The sequence below is a fragment of the Lepisma saccharinum genome, chromosome 13, assembly GCF_977018435.1.
Source record: "Lepisma saccharinum chromosome 13, izLepSacc3.1, whole genome shotgun sequence".
Classification (NCBI taxonomy): Eukaryota; Metazoa; Arthropoda; class Insecta; order Zygentoma; family Lepismatidae; genus Lepisma; species Lepisma saccharinum.
In genome coordinates this window covers 31,386,737-31,402,303 of record NC_139241.1, presented here as the reverse complement: position 1 = coordinate 31,402,303, position 15,567 = coordinate 31,386,737, and the positions used below count along the sequence as shown (strand labels likewise).

Sequence of the window (15,567 nt, the reverse complement as noted above, 5' to 3'; positions counted from 1 at the left end):
AGTCCATACGTAGTAGTTCGAATCGCATTTAAACTGTAGGTCCAGTCCCAATGAGCCTATCTGTGCATAAAAAAAATGCCACTTGAGAAAGATCCAATCACATGCCGCACAAGCCTGCATCCGATTTGTGAAATCTCGCTATTAGTTTTAGTATATGAGTAAGGAAGTTTTTAACGGAGATAATTTTCTTGTTAGAGGCCTACCCCCAGTTTTGTGTTAGTATAGGACTTACTTACCCCCTTGTTGTGTGACGGGCCTGAATGAAAGTTAAATCAGTTTTGGCAATGCGTAATGATTTAGTCTTAGATCTGTTTTACTGCGATGGGTCCGATACTTCTATCAGACAGCCTGAAAGTTGTAACTGAAATTGTATTGGGGAGAGTGTGGGGGGAGGGGGCACGATGACGTTCCTGGCAACAATGGTTGTTGCCAGGATGCAACAGTAACGTTGTGTTACTAACTTTCATCTCTTCGTTTGCGTGTTTTGTAAAAGCAGAACTTTCCGTGGAAGTACCAAATTAAAAGTCGTTCTCTTAAACTCGCCATAATTTCTAATTGTTTCTAGTTCTTCAAGCTGAGCGTTAAGCAAAATTAGCAGAAGATAAAGAAGTCGTAAAGTTGTCTGACTTGACATGATCTAACTTCGAATTTCTCCCTCACGCTTCTCTCTCGATCTTACACATTAAGAATGCTTACTTTATAGTGGAAGCCTTTATATAATTTTTCGCTTGGCAGAAGAAAGGGATACTTTCGACACAGATTGCGTGTAGACATTGCCGTGATCGGGTAGACGTAGTCGACCCAACTGCCCTAATTTTAAAAGAAATAGATCATCAGATTCAGAGAAATAGTCAAAATATAGCACTGACTGCTAAAATTAAAGCTATAATCCCATGTTGTGAGGGGTGTAAGCGGTGACCCTTTCTCAAGACACCCAAACGTCAACTCCTATTCCACTTCGTACAGCCTCGACTGCATTTTGCAGACTTGCGTCCTGTCTTGTCCACGCTAGTTCGTGATTTATCCAATTTCATCTTCGCGATTAGTCAAACGTGGCAGAAAAGGGAAGGGAAATAAAGCAATTTAATCAATCAAACCCATCTTGTAAAATTCCTGGACAAGAATAAGATAGTTATCCTGTAGTGTAACACGTCGTAGAGTCTGGGTTTGGAAATAAATTTGTTTTCCGTCGATTTCAGGTAATGTGGGCCTTGGATCTATTCGAACAGTGGATTTTTCTTTGCAAAAATGCCTCAGCCGAAATTCTAAATTCTGAATCATTAATGTTTCGAATTTTTTCTTGAGCATTTCGGGGAAAATCGTCGTGCGAGAGATGATTTTATTGCCCAACGGAAAATAGGCTTACGTCGTCACGGAGCCATCTGAACATTTGTATGCGAGTGTGCCTTCAACCATTGTTGCAGAAAACAAACGCTCGAACCTGTGGCTTGCAGTAAGGCACCTGCTGGCGATGGAGCTGGCAGGGGAGCAAATGTCCGCATGATCAATGAAACATTTTTCATTTCGAAATTGTTCTGATTCCCTCCAAGTATTGATTACTTTTGAAATTTGACTTTCTTGCGACGTACCTAATTTACTTATCATTGCTGTATTGCTGTTAAAATAAAACATCTTTAATAAAGTCAAAGTATGGCCTTCTTCTGTCGACTCTTCGAAAGATAATTATTTCATGATTAGTTCTTCAAGCTGGACAAGGCATGCGAAGAAGATAAACACTAAATGACTGGGAATCAACAGCATCGTCGTTCCTTGTCTTTTCTCTGTAATTGGCGATCGCATGCGTCTGTGGAGACAACAGATGACTTGGATGCAAAGTTCACGCTTGTTGCTTCAATGATTCCAGTGTTGCCAAAGGTTCTAGCTGTTTGAAGCTTAAAATATAAGGGCCTGTGTCATGTTCAGCAGGACTTCGACTGCCACGCGGAAACTCTGGTTTCCTGGAGTAGAATATATCAGACGAGGCCGGCGGAAGGGCCGGGGGTGCCACCGCCCACAGCGGCAAAATTGGAAGAGAAGAAAAATAAGTATTGAAAACTTGGAAGTCATAATATTACTGATAAAATTTGTTCAAAAGAGGCTCAATTTTACCCCACATAAATGTAGTGAACAAATGTCTACAAAACATTAATCTTGATGTGATAGATGCTGTTAGATTTCTTGCAAATGTATCAGAGCACTTTGAAAGAAGCAGGAGTGATGAAAAGTTTCAAAGTTACTTACTTCATGCGAATGAATTGACATCAAATTAAGATATAGACGATCCAAAGATAGGCAATACTGTACAGGTCCGAAATCGAAAGAAGAACAAACAGTTTCAGTATGACGAAACTGTTGAAGATCCACAAGCACGATACAAAGTTGATTTTTATTACAATGTCTTAGGCGTGATTATTTTAGCTCTAAGAGATTTGAGCAGCTCAAACATCGTAGTGAATTTTTCGATTTCTTGCATGGTATTAGAGTTGACGAGCTGTATCTTTGCGGGTGAACCCTGTCCAAGCCCGTCTGCGCAGTAGCAAGGGGGAGGAGCTACCGGCTGCCCGTCATTATTCTTGCATTCTGTCCTTGCTGTCGACCACCCAAAGGGCGAGTAGGTGGCAACTACATAAATGTATCTCTCTCACACTCTGCGCGGAGTAGCCAAGGCCACCCGCAAAGACACAGCTCGTCAACTCTAGTAAGTATCTGAACATGGGGGTCGGGAGGAGGTTCGAACCGGTCCGTCGATCACCCCTAGAAATTTCAAGTGGGAAAAAAGGTTTGTCAGATCTGTAGCTCGTTATTTTTATTGTTAAAGAAATATCGACCAGTTCATATTCAAACAGAATAACCAAAGTAAAAACTGCGTTAGATCGAACACAATGAGTGTAAAATACATTAACAAGGTTATGTTTTGATATTTTACCATTTAAACCAAAATTATAAATGGTTCTGCAGTTTTCAAAATTCCAAAAAATGAGTTCGATCAGTTCTATGGGGGTGAGGTCAAACAACAAAACTTTATTTCTAAAATTTTCTCATTTTTTTTATTTTCTTCTGGTCCGAGTTATGCAAAAGTTAACAACAATATAAAATAGCTATGTATTTCAGTACACTTACTGTATGAAGTGTAAAAATATAATGAAAAGAGTTATGCTGGATATTCACTAATTATGTGGATCGATTGGAAGTCCCTCCCCAAGGATATAATAATAAATTTGGAATAAAGTGGGTTTGTTTTCATTGGTTTATAATAGTTATTATATCATAATAATCAAGTCAATAATAATAATAATTATTATTATTATTATTATGATTTCTACCATTCAAGTTTTATCAATGGCCTGACCGCCCATATAAAAATTTCTGGCGACGCCCATGAATCTGATCTTTTGTCTGAAAAGTGTACAAAAGTAGCCTGTATATATTTACACATGGCTCTAAATATATTTACCCTACTGATTTAAAAGATAAGCTGAAAGTACTTTAGGCTATAACAAAACACAATAGTGCACCAAAGGAGACCTTGAAACTGATGCAGGGTCATAATTTTGCGCCGAATGTGAGTGTCGAACTTCGAATGTTGTTAATTTTACCGGTAACCGTGGTAAGTGGAGAAGAAAGTTTTTCCGTCAACCATGTCTGAAACGCGATTGATTGGTCTAGCGATGTTATCCATAGAGCATCAGTTGACTAAGACGTTAGTTTCCTTCAATTATTAAGATATATTTAACAACTCTAATTATTTATCACTATATTTCAGTGTAAGTGTCTAAGTACACATTAGAAGAGGATATTTTGTTACGCTTTGGTTACACTTAAAACCTACGTTTTTATAGTTTTATTATTTTAAGGACTGTAAAGTAAAAAAGTAAGTGCTCCCCTGTGCTTAGCACTACGCCATGAAGGCGTGTGGGGGTAACGCCCCACACTTTCTTGATCCGGTTGTGAGTGGGGAAGATGTGATCAGTATCACGCCCCTGACCGCCTTTACCCCCCAGGGTTTCCCCCCAGGTACCCATGTTATTCGACGCTGGGTGGGCGCCGGAGCCGCTTCCAACGTTAGAAAAGTTCCCGGATTTGAACCGGCCGGGGATCGAACCCGGGACCTTGAGCATGGTAGTCAGACGCGTTACCGACTGAGCCACTGAGGACTGTATTATCAAAATTGTTTCCATTTTATGCAAGATAGCATTATACGAAAAATAACATTACATGTATTGTTTTAAGAATGGAATCATATCATAGGCCTTTAACGGTAAAAATATGAGGTCAAATCTTCAAAGCATTTCTTTCCTAATACTTGTTACATTTAAGATACGTTTAATGGCATAAAATGTAATTTAGTGTCGCATTTTTTAATGTTTTGCTGTGGTCGAGACTTCTGTTTGTTCAATAGTGTAACATTATTTATTTAATTTATTATTTTATAGTTTGAAGTTCAACTTGGGAATATTTCAATTTCCCTTTTCTGCGAAATGGCGGGGGGGGGGAGGGGTTGAAAGGGACGCCCAGGACGGCGAAATGACTAGCGCAGGCCCTGATATCAGAGGGAGTTTTTCAAACAGTACCGCATCATGCATAAAGCAGCTTTGGGGCTCATCCAGCCTCTGCTCAAATAAGCTAATAATGGAGGATAAAGGTGCTCGGAGAGTGGTACTGATCACATCACCTCCACTGTGTCCGAGATAAAAAAAAATGCGTGCCCCCTCTCATTTCAACACCCTCAATGTGCCTTCATGGCACAGTGCGGTAATAGGGAGCCTTGCCTATTACGTGATGGTAACTTTGTAATCAGTCTCGAGTTCCATCCCAGGTGAAGGCAAGGTGGTTCGAATTCCACTTTAAACTGTAGTTCAGTTCCGATTAAACTATCTGAGCATAAAGTGCCTTTGTAAATGTATGAATGCTTTCCTAAGGACGAACAATGACCGAGATTTTCAGTAGATATCCACGACACAGGTTCTGGGGTTTGAGTTTTATGTCCACTTTATACACAGGTAGGCTGATCGGAACTGGGTCTACAGTGGGATCAGAACCAGTATGTGCCTCCATCGGGTATAGAACCCGGTTGCAAGGCGACGAAGTGAGTTATGGAGTAAAATCTTGAAAGTTTTGAAACATTACCAAAATTCACCTGTCGAAAATCCGAGGGCGTGTTCATCAATATACCGGTTTTCGGCAATGCTAGCGTCAAGAACGGTACTCGCGGCTTGTAATAGAAGACGAGGTAGAGCAAAGAAGCGATTTAACCGAAAAGAAAGCGAGAGGCTATTCGGCTGATTGCTGCCTCATGGATGAACCGCTCAGGCATGCACAGAGAAACTTTCTCTTTGCTTTCTTTTATCTCTTCGTATCTGGTGTGCAGTGACGTGAACTTTTCCTTAAGAGATAAAGTTGATCTGGTTGAATGACACTCTTGACGTTTTCGAATCTAGGAATAAAGTGGAGGGGCAGTAATAAATAAAGTGTCGATGCTGCCACACAAAGCGATATATTTCTGCATGGAACTTCAACTGTAGGTGAAAAATATGGAAATTTTAGAGATATTTTAATCTGGATGACGTTTTAGGGTCAAACATTTTCAAATGTTATTTTTTTTCTTGCGCCAGATAAACCAATAAAACTAACCATTATCCACAATGTGAAATTGGCTTCAGAATAATCAGTAACTTAATAATATAATCCATCCAACCAGTTAAATCCTAATGGTAAATATTGCGACGAATATTTCCACATTCTGTATCGTTTTTGCAAAGTATACAATTTCATATCCTCATTCCCAATTTTTGTTTCATTTTCATTTCCCAAATATATTTCATTCTTACATTTGTTTTTCGTTTTCCATACACATAAACGTAGGTAAACGGGAATGAATAACAATAATTATTATTTGGTTATTGCAGATTTGAATGTTGTAAGGCGAAAAGTGAGACGAAAAGGGAAGTTTTGCACAAGGAAAAAAGAGGAACACATATGTATTTTGATTAATAGATGTACAGAAATAACTTCCTTCTAGAAAGATCGATGAAGGAATTAAAAAAAGAAAGTGTGACCAATTTCAAAATACAAGGGTTGATCAAATGAAAAGGTTCAAAACGACACTGTCGGTGTAAATGAATACTTTATTCAAAGTATCCTCCATAGGCCTGAGCACATTGATCCCATTGATGAACGAGCCGAATGATTCCTTTTTCCCAGAATTCCTTTGGCCGTGACGCGACCCAGTCCTTCACAGTGTCCTTGAGTTCATCGTCCGAGGTGAAGCGCTTTCCTTTGAGATGCTTTTTCAGGGGACCAAACACATGGAAGTCACAGGGGGATAAATCCGGACTGTAGGGTGGATGGTCTAGCTGCTCCCACTTGAACCTGGCCAGTTCCGCGTGTGTGACCCTGGAGACGTGTGGACGTGCGTTATCATGGAGCAGAACCACACCCTCCGTGAGCAGCCCCGGTCGTTTGTTCTTGATGGACCTGCGTAGGCAGCGGAGTGTCTCACAGTACACATCAGAGTTAATGGTTCGTCTGTGTTCAAGGAATTCCACAAGTAGCGGACCTTGCACATCGAAAAACACGGTAATCAACACCTTGCCAATGTTAACGCCATCCTGTCCGAACACGCACTGCTGCGTCACTTGGACGGCGCTCTGTATCGGAGCCTCTGCTCTCTCCCGCGAATGCGCGTTCCCCTGCATGCTCCGATGCCGTGTGGTGACTCCAATCGCACCCCTACATATCACGCTACGTTCTCCCATCGTGGCATCGGTGTTATATAAACGATTCCGTTACGACGTTTCGTACCTTTTCATTTGATCAACCCTTGTATCAATCACAGTTGCTTGAAAATCATTGTGTCCAGTTTGAAAACCCTCAAGTTCACACTAGAGGGTGGGGAGACTCACATTCCATACTGTTTTTCCATTTCTAAAATTACGCAGTTTAAAGTTTCTCAGACATTTTCTCCAAGAGAGAGTCGTCATTCTTTCTTCCAGGTGAAATAACCCGATCCGTTATCAGTTTCCCATTGTCTTGTGTTCTGTTCCCATAATCGCGGACGCAATAACTAAATTGTGTTAATTGATTAATGGATAGGAGTGCGTGTTTTCCGACACCAAATAGTGAAGTTTTGTTATTTTTTACCCTTACCCCACTCTCCAAATAAACTCCAGTGGAGCTATTTTTAAACAAGAAAGTGAATATACCCCTGAGCTTGGGAAGTTTCTGCAGTTTGTTTATTGACCTAACTTTTGTTCGGCTGAAAATTCTGTAAAAACTGACACGTTTACGAGAACTTTCCTATATTACTGCGGATTATGTTACAATATATCTCTCCTTACTGGATTGCTTTTATATAAAGTAGTATCACTGTTTGCTGAATCATGAAGCACTACTTCGTAACAAATGAACTAATGCGTGAATCAGAAAAGGCTAGATCTCATGCTGGATTTTCTGTTGGACTTGGACTAGTTGTGTGGTACTGGCTCATCTGCTAGTTTTCGCCTCACACGATACTTGTTACCGTACTTGTCGGTATATTTTTGTTCCCACAAGACATTGCGTAGAGCAGGCAAGCTCAAAAGATGTACGATCCACTTGAGGAAGAACGCCATAGGGGAATAGCTACTGCTGTTATTATTTAAAATCGAAATTAAAATAAAAGCATGGTCTAGAAATTGACTCGAAAGGAAAATATGGTAATCAAGGTATACTCAAACTTTTTAATGAATTCCGATATATATTCATGCATGAGATTCAAAGGATTCATCCATAAAAAATGTGTTTTTGAATTAAATAATAATAATAAGGATTTTCATTATCGGCTAATCACATCTGTCGTTTTCAAATCTCATCGCTTTGATAAATCCTAAATATTTTGTTGAATTAAATACGTCAAGAACACGAATGCACCTATCTCTGTTTTCCTTTCATCGACCAGCGAACAAAAACTACCAACATTCGGAAACAGTGACGGCCCCTGTTTTGGAACCCACTCGCCGCCACTGCTCGGAAGAAACGACAGGAAAATAAAAACTATTTTCTTTGCCAAACTCACAGATTATCTTCACATGACCAATGTTTCGCTCTGATTGGTTGTTTCAATGATCTAGCAGAGAAAGCGAGTCTCTAGTCGTCAAGCCGAACCCTGTGGCCGAGTGGTTAGCACATCGCGCTGCGACGCCAAGGATTCCGGGTTCGAATCCCGCTCGGGCTTGGTTGTTTGTGAATGTCTATTTCATCCATTTCATCACTCATCCCCATCTTTGCAAATTAGCCAAGAGGCACAAAACGCGAAGTAAAATAAACTAAATCAATCAAATCTAGTCGTCAAAACCAGTCTACAAAAGATACGAAGCTACGGCAACTTGAAGAAGGAAAGAAAAATAAATATCGCAAATTACACGGCAATAGCGCATTCTTCGTATTGCGACAATGAGCATGAATTATGATTAGATGGCATTGTTGAAGGGGGCAAGGGAGCGCCCTGGCCAAGGCTCGAACAAGAATTTTCAGTGATGATATTGCCTACTACTCAAGACCTCAGCGACCAAGGCGGCACGTGGTAAAGTCATTAACCTATAAGTGTCCCGTATCTTGCCTGAGGTTCTTTCTAACCCGGTCCCTATGACTTCGAAAATATCCCAAATAGAAAGGGGGATGGTGAGCCTTTCTTTCAAGGGCAGATAGATGTTGCACTGTCTGGGCATGTTTTGTCTTATGGAATAATATTTGCTGACGTACGTCGGAAACCGCTTTGCTCTTCTGGCACAAATATGCCACTAGAAGTCTTTTAACTGTTTCTGGCAAAGTGACAGCTGCTTCTATTAAACCCCTAGACGATGTGGTAGAGTATGGCATTGAGGTCAATATTACGTCATTATGTTCATGTGATAACGACTACATAACAGGTCGACAGATCAGAGGGATATTGTATTTGCATATTTTTGATGGGATTCTCCCCTTTCCTCTGCCATGTTGGAAATATGCCATAGATTTAGGTATTCACTCTGGTTGACTTTTGTCGGTTGGTGATGGCAACCTAAACATGGGGCACTGCTCCCTATTTTACACTCTGGAATACGAAATTAGGCTGGTGACAGAATTTGTGTTGTTACCAAATCGCACACTTCTCAAACACCTTTTTTAGTCAAGTCCCACCTTTTATCTTCTGACATAAGGACGAATTGCTTTCGTTGTTTGGTTAGGTATGATATAAATAATACCTTTTTGGTCGAGCCCCGAAATTTTGCAGTGTGTTCGTATTTATGCTTAGGCCTATATTTGAAATTTGTTCTTGTATGGTGATTGTGCACACTGGTGCGCGGGATCAACATGTCTGCCAAATACGACGGCTTGTAAAGCAATTTGTATGCAGTGGTACGGTACATATTCAGGATATTCTTATTATATATGAAAGGTAAAATATGTTCGTCTTGGGATGCAAAATGCACGCATTTTGAAATATTTGAATTTTTACTTGTAAAATTTTATTTATTCTAGCAGAGTACACTACGTCACAAGAATGTAGATATTGATAAATGAGTGTTTCAACTAATCTCTGCTTGATTTCTGAAGATAGGAGTTTGTTATATCTATATTAGAACTTAAGTGTTCGGAATGATTTATTAATTTGTTGGCTGCTAATGTGCTCATTCTAAATATATTTAATTCATAAATCCCGGCGCAAATATTCTAGCCGATAAAGCACCATTCCGTCCACATCTTTGTCAAACAATTTCACCTTTGCACAGTGGCGTATTCTCTCATGTTACCAGTTTTACTGTCGTGAATAAACTTTTTTCATTCATTCATTGTTTTCTGCCCAGGGGTGTCTTTCCTTGAAACCTCCATGCTGCTCGATCTTAGCTCTTCGCTTCGTAGCAGCGTAGGACCCATTTATTTTCATGTCTCAAATCATTTTGTAATCTTCTTTCCCTCGACCATACCTCCAATAACATCCCTTAGGATACAGTTTCTTCTCATCCAGTGGCCCAACCAATTTATTTTTCACTTCATGATTATCTCCAGCATTGATCTCTTTTCTACAACTCTTTCTAGCACTGTTTCATTTCTCACTTCTGTCCATTTTGCCCGTTCCACTCGTCTCCATAACCACATTTCCAGAGCTTTCAGTCGCTTTTTCTCACTTGTTCTCACTGTCCATGTTTCCTCTATAGCAACACTCCATACAAAGCATTTAATATAGAAACTGAAGTTGTCGGACTTCTGTTTTCGTTTTACTTGCATGCCTACATTAGTGTTTTATTTCTATTATATCTAATTAATATATAATACATATACACAATAAATAAGAATTGTGGTAAACCAGGTCAGATTTTCAGAACACGTCACTGCTGTTGCAGGTTGTCTAGCGGTGTAAACGCCCACTTTGCCTCAGAGTAAACGAACTGAAGAGTTTAGGTGACAATAAAAAAATCAGTTTCAGTTGACAAGATGAGACGTAAACTGACACACAATGTGGCAACACAGGGCGGAAGAAGTAGCGGAAGAAGCGATGCGTTTCGTGCAGGGTAAAGGATCTGCTTCTGTGGAGATCTCTTCACTTTCCGTGAGATGCTTCCACTTGTGCTTTGTCCCACCCTTTGCCGGACGCCATGGAAATGAAGAAAGGTAAGAGGAAAGAAAACAAGCGTCGGGAATCTTTTGTATCGAGGGCATTTTGGTAGTAGAAAGTGCGTGGCGTGTGACGCGGTCGAAGTGTAAGGTAGAAATGAATTATGCTTTCTTACTTCGAGTGCGGGAAGAATGTGAAGAGAGCATGACAACTGGGTTATTACGGAGCGGCTGTTGAACCGAACCATGACAATTTACGTGTGCGCCAAAGGGAGCTTTAATAATTAGTAATTGCAGTTGGCTTCAAGAGAGTGTGGTGGTGTTTACGTTTCTTGTGCGATGAGTTTGGTGCAGTTTGTACCCCCGTGGAGGCGCCGAACGCCCCTCATAATGCACACCAAGAAAAAACAGAAGGCAGATAGTGGTGGCGACTGGTTGTGGTGGTGCTTTGGAAAACAGAGTGGTGGAAAATCCAAAGGAGGTACGAGGTTGCAAGTGTGGTGTGTGATAAAGGACTTGGCACTGATGTGGCAATGTCTGTCGTGCTAGCATTTACCGTAACTTTAAATGCTAGTTGTTGTTTTGTGCGAGTCCCTTCACACTAGACCACTACGTGAAGATCCACAAATGGTAATGGCCCCGGTGTCTCGATGTTTCAGTTGTAAATATAGGTTCGCACCAGGAAGATGATGAAAAAGGAACAGAAGAAAAAATGTGATGTAAATTTTGTAATTCCTTCTTCTCGTGCAACCCCTTCGAATATTTTCTTGCTGTTGCTTGTCGCAGGACGTATTAGGAACAGTCAACTGAAAACCTTAATTTGCTTTAGTTTCTTATCTAGTATATTTCTGCATGTAGAGTTGCTCAAGTTTGCTGCATTTTAGTATATATCCATCGCTGATCCACATATATTTTCAAGTCTTGAGTTAGTGCCTGTATGTCTCAGGAAGAAGAATCTTTGGGGTGCACGCGCAGTCACTTATGACCCACTGCGAAGGTCTCTCCACTCACCTGCCTGTGAACTGAAGCCATTGTCGTACTTCTCCCTCCATTCCTAAACTTGCTGGCGTGGTTATCATGTACGGAGATATTGTATTTTCATTTGCCAGAGAATTTCTATAAGTTTTAGGCTTCCAGAGGGCAAGAAACCACTGCTCTTCACTGGTGCAAATATATGAAAAATTTACAATGACGAAAATGGTGTTGTGAAGCTTACTTGATCAGTGTTGCACCCTTGAGGTCGTTTTGTAAATAACAGTTGATACCTGATGTAAATTTGAGCTGTATACAGTCTGTCATAATTTTTATAGGACTTTTAATATAAAATCCTCTGCATACAGTTCCATTGTCAACAATGCCAAATATAACAGCATTTAAAGAGACAATTTCTATATTCCCTTAACACTTCAAGAAGATCGATACATAAATTTATAATCACATGGTATTATTCAATACCGTCATCTGTGACCTTTCCGCTGTGCAGTCGAAGCTTTTCGATACGAGTCTAGTGGCACCACTCACCCCTGATGGACGGAGTGAACCGACAATTTGAACTTTGGCTCAACTGAGATTCTGTATTGGCCATATCTGGGTTTCTCTGAAGGTGGTTCCACCGAGTGGCGCGTCTGTGGAACGTGAGTGGCGCCGCTTAGCGGTCACGGGTGAAGAGAAATAATGATAACGTCAAATTAATCTCTATAATGTCAAATACACTAACGATTCATCTTAAGATTGGTACAGTCAGCACCAAAGATCGTGCACTTTTGTGCGTATTTTTAAGAAATGAAATTATACCGATCTTACTGCAGATGTTGCCAACTGTTCTCTGTATTTATTTGTTTTCACCCATGAATCTCACATTGTGTAAAAACAAGGTGAATGGACTTGGTGATAGACAATTTGCCTTGTGCTGTGCATGCGTTGCACTGGCAAAGAGAGCCTACAGCTTGGGAAATTGACTTTGGAGTAGGAATTCGTGTAGTAGTGCGGGCTAGTACCTTGGTATATCAATGCCTATAGGATATACAATCGGTGGCGTGCCCAAGAGCGTGCGTGCCCCCTTTAGCCCAGTATTTCTAAAAAAGAACACCATATGGAGGAAAAGATGGCAAGAGGAGGGCTGACTACTAAAAAAAAGGTATGCGTAACCCCCATTTGTAAATCCTGTATACAATATACAGACGAAGTCCCGTCCCAAAGTCAATTTCGAAAGCCTTGGTCTCTCTTTGTGAGTGATGCAGCAGTTCACTTCTTCACCCAGCAATTGCAAAGGACCAGTAGCGGCTTCTGCCTATTCGCACGTGCACACCCAAATAAATCTGTAATGCAAATCATTATAATTATACTTATTTATTGAACTCTATCTCCTTCGAAACATCAAGTGTTCCCACGCCGCTCCACCAAGAGAGATAGTGTAGAAGTCTGCGATCAGTGATATCAACTCGCGTAGACCAGGCCGCGATTGGGGCCGGAACACAACGGTAGTTTCGCTCGCTATGGCGCTGTTGCAGCAGTCGCGTAGAGGACGCTGATTGGATGTTTTGGCTTCAGCGCCGTGTGAGGGGAGGTTGCATCATTTAGGAAGGCTGTGAACAAAGCCATCTCTGTGCGAGCTAATGTAGTGTTGCAAACCCATTCCATAGGAGATCGTGTGACGCAGTCGATGCAACCCACACATCATCGCAAATTGAGGGATTTTTTTTTTTATCAAAGGGAATTTTCGATGATATATTGTCCCGAGCATATCAGGGGAAGAAAAGGAGGAGAGGGGGGAGGGCAACTGAAAGAGAAGGAAAATTCAGCTAGATAGATTATAACTGATTTTCTCCATGGGGTAGTTGGATCGGCTTCTTTGGTGTACGCCAATGTTATTATTCTCCTTGTTCATTAATATCAGCAGAGCCGGGGAGAAAGTTTTCACGAAATATTTTGCAAATCGACAATAGTATTGATATTGCAGATCGGTATTTCTATGTTTTGAGTGATTTTGTCAGGTTATCGAATGCTGAATTACATACTGACAATAACATCGCTCTTCTCGTGATTGGCTGGATAATTTCCGAAATATTTGAAATTTGTAAAAAAATCATGAAATTCGTATAACTCTGTCATAGCCCCATTTTCAGTGAAAGGTGATCAAAACTTGGGTTGACAATATATTAAGCTTCATTATGTACGCAAAAACGGGTGTGAGTATTTCACAGGGGTGGTATAACACTTCTGGACAATAGACTGAAGTGCACACCCATAGAGCAAGGCCACGAGCCGCAACTGCAAAGGACACAACTCAACAGATATTTTCGATTTCTTTCCTGCAGGTTCAGTCATAGTTTCACAGGAACAAGATAACATCCAATATGGAAGGGCGTTCCTTTAAAAATACAGGGCTGTTAACAAAACAACCCATGTTATTTTGAAAACTGATAAAAGGGGAGTTGGGTAAAACAGGGAAGACAAATGTGACAGCTGGTAAAACGTTCAAGAAAGAACGGATAAATAATGGTGTGTTCCAATTAAAGGCAATAGTAGGCAAAATAACCATGGCTATTTCATTTAATTTCGTTTTGCATTCACAACCTACCATCAGGCCCGTAGCGAGGGGTAGGTTTGCTAAGGGGGCTGAATCCTAGGGCGCCATTCAAAGCTTAAAAATGAAAAAAGACAACGTCAGAATATGCGACAGAATGTCGATTTAATCGTCTCACGCAAGTTTGTGCGGACTTGGCGTTTTCCGAAAAATTAGTAAAATTGTACAACTTTTAAAAGGAATAAGCTCTCGATTGTTGAAGCAAGATTTTTCAAGTTCACGTAAGCAGTTTTAGGGAAGGCATTTATGGGCAAGGGGCAGATTGTGACAATCTAATTGTGAACTACGAAACAAAGCAAAGTACAAGGACTTTAATCCTATTGAAATAGATGCCGAAATAGCAAGTTTCAAGCAGCGTCTTTATTAAAAGAAAAGGGTCTCTTGTGTGTCCAAAGCAACTTCTCGTGGCCTATTAAATTTGATTCACAAAATATCAATCTCTTATCCCAACCTGTACGTAACTTTGAGAGTGTTTTTTTGACATTTGTAGGCTGAGATTTTCTGCTTTCCAAAGTAGTAGGGTCAAGTGTCCATATTTGGGATAGGCTCCTAATTTCGGATACCAAGAAATTTCCACCTTAGAACAGCAGCGCCGAAGTGCAGATAGTGCCAATTAACACGCTACTTCGTCCCCCAGTTTCACCCTTGTGCGTGACCTTGAGCAATGTTTCTTTTAGTGTGGCTGATATTTCTGACTTTTCCGGAGTTTTGATGTAATATTTCACCATCCAAACTTAAGGCCTACAACTAGAAGGTTAGTATTTACTCACTTCTGTCTAAATTTTATATAATCTTGAGAGATTCAGCAAACATTATTACGTAGTTTGTCACATTATTTTAGAGGGGGGAACGCACAGAATTGCCATATTGAATATGCGACTGGGTTTCCTAATTTCGGATGCTACACGGGTACCTAATTTCGACTATCCGAAATTGTGCACCCTTTCCAAATACTCATTAGTAACCCTATCCAAAATTAGGAAATACCCTATCCGACATTAGGCAACCTTTTTGTCAGACTAAAAATATGCATACAATTCTTTGTTTCATAAAATATACCAAGTATTTCTTATATATGTTAATATAACTTTCAGAAACATTAATAAATATATGTTCAATGTTTATCAACACATTTATGGTTTATTTTGTTTACATTTAGGTACTGAAAATCTAATTTGAAATTAAGTATCCGAAATATGGGCACTTGACCCTAGTAGCCGGCTCATGTGGCGGGAGTGGTTAGCACATCGCGCTACGACGCCAAGGGCCCCGGGTTCGAATCCCAGGCTGAGCATGAATGGTTGTGAGTGTCCATTCATCAATTTCATCATGTCATCACTCATCCCCATCTTCGCAAATTAGCCAAAGTTTTCCGAAATGTCGAATCCCAGCATGAGTATGGGTTTTCC

At 40.4% G+C, this 15,567-nt stretch overlaps 1 protein-coding gene across 5 annotated transcripts in view; it reads left to right on the top strand.

Moving 5' to 3' along the window:
• Positions 1-15,567, top strand: part of M6 (neuronal membrane glycoprotein M6) — a 122,195-nt gene that overhangs the window by 73,119 nt on the left and 33,509 nt on the right. Inside the window, exon 1 of one of the 5 annotated variants that reach the window (XM_083134015.1) lies at positions 10,599-10,629. The exons of 3 other annotated variants lie outside the window; for them this stretch is intronic. In XM_083134015.1, coding sequence (XP_082990141.1) covers positions 10,614-10,629 — 16 coding nt within the window. In that variant the 5' untranslated portion in view covers positions 10,599-10,613. Of the gene's footprint in view, positions 1-10,598; positions 10,630-10,891; positions 11,054-15,567 lie in introns of those variants that run through there. One more of the 5 variants, XM_083134012.1, reaches the window with a different exon arrangement.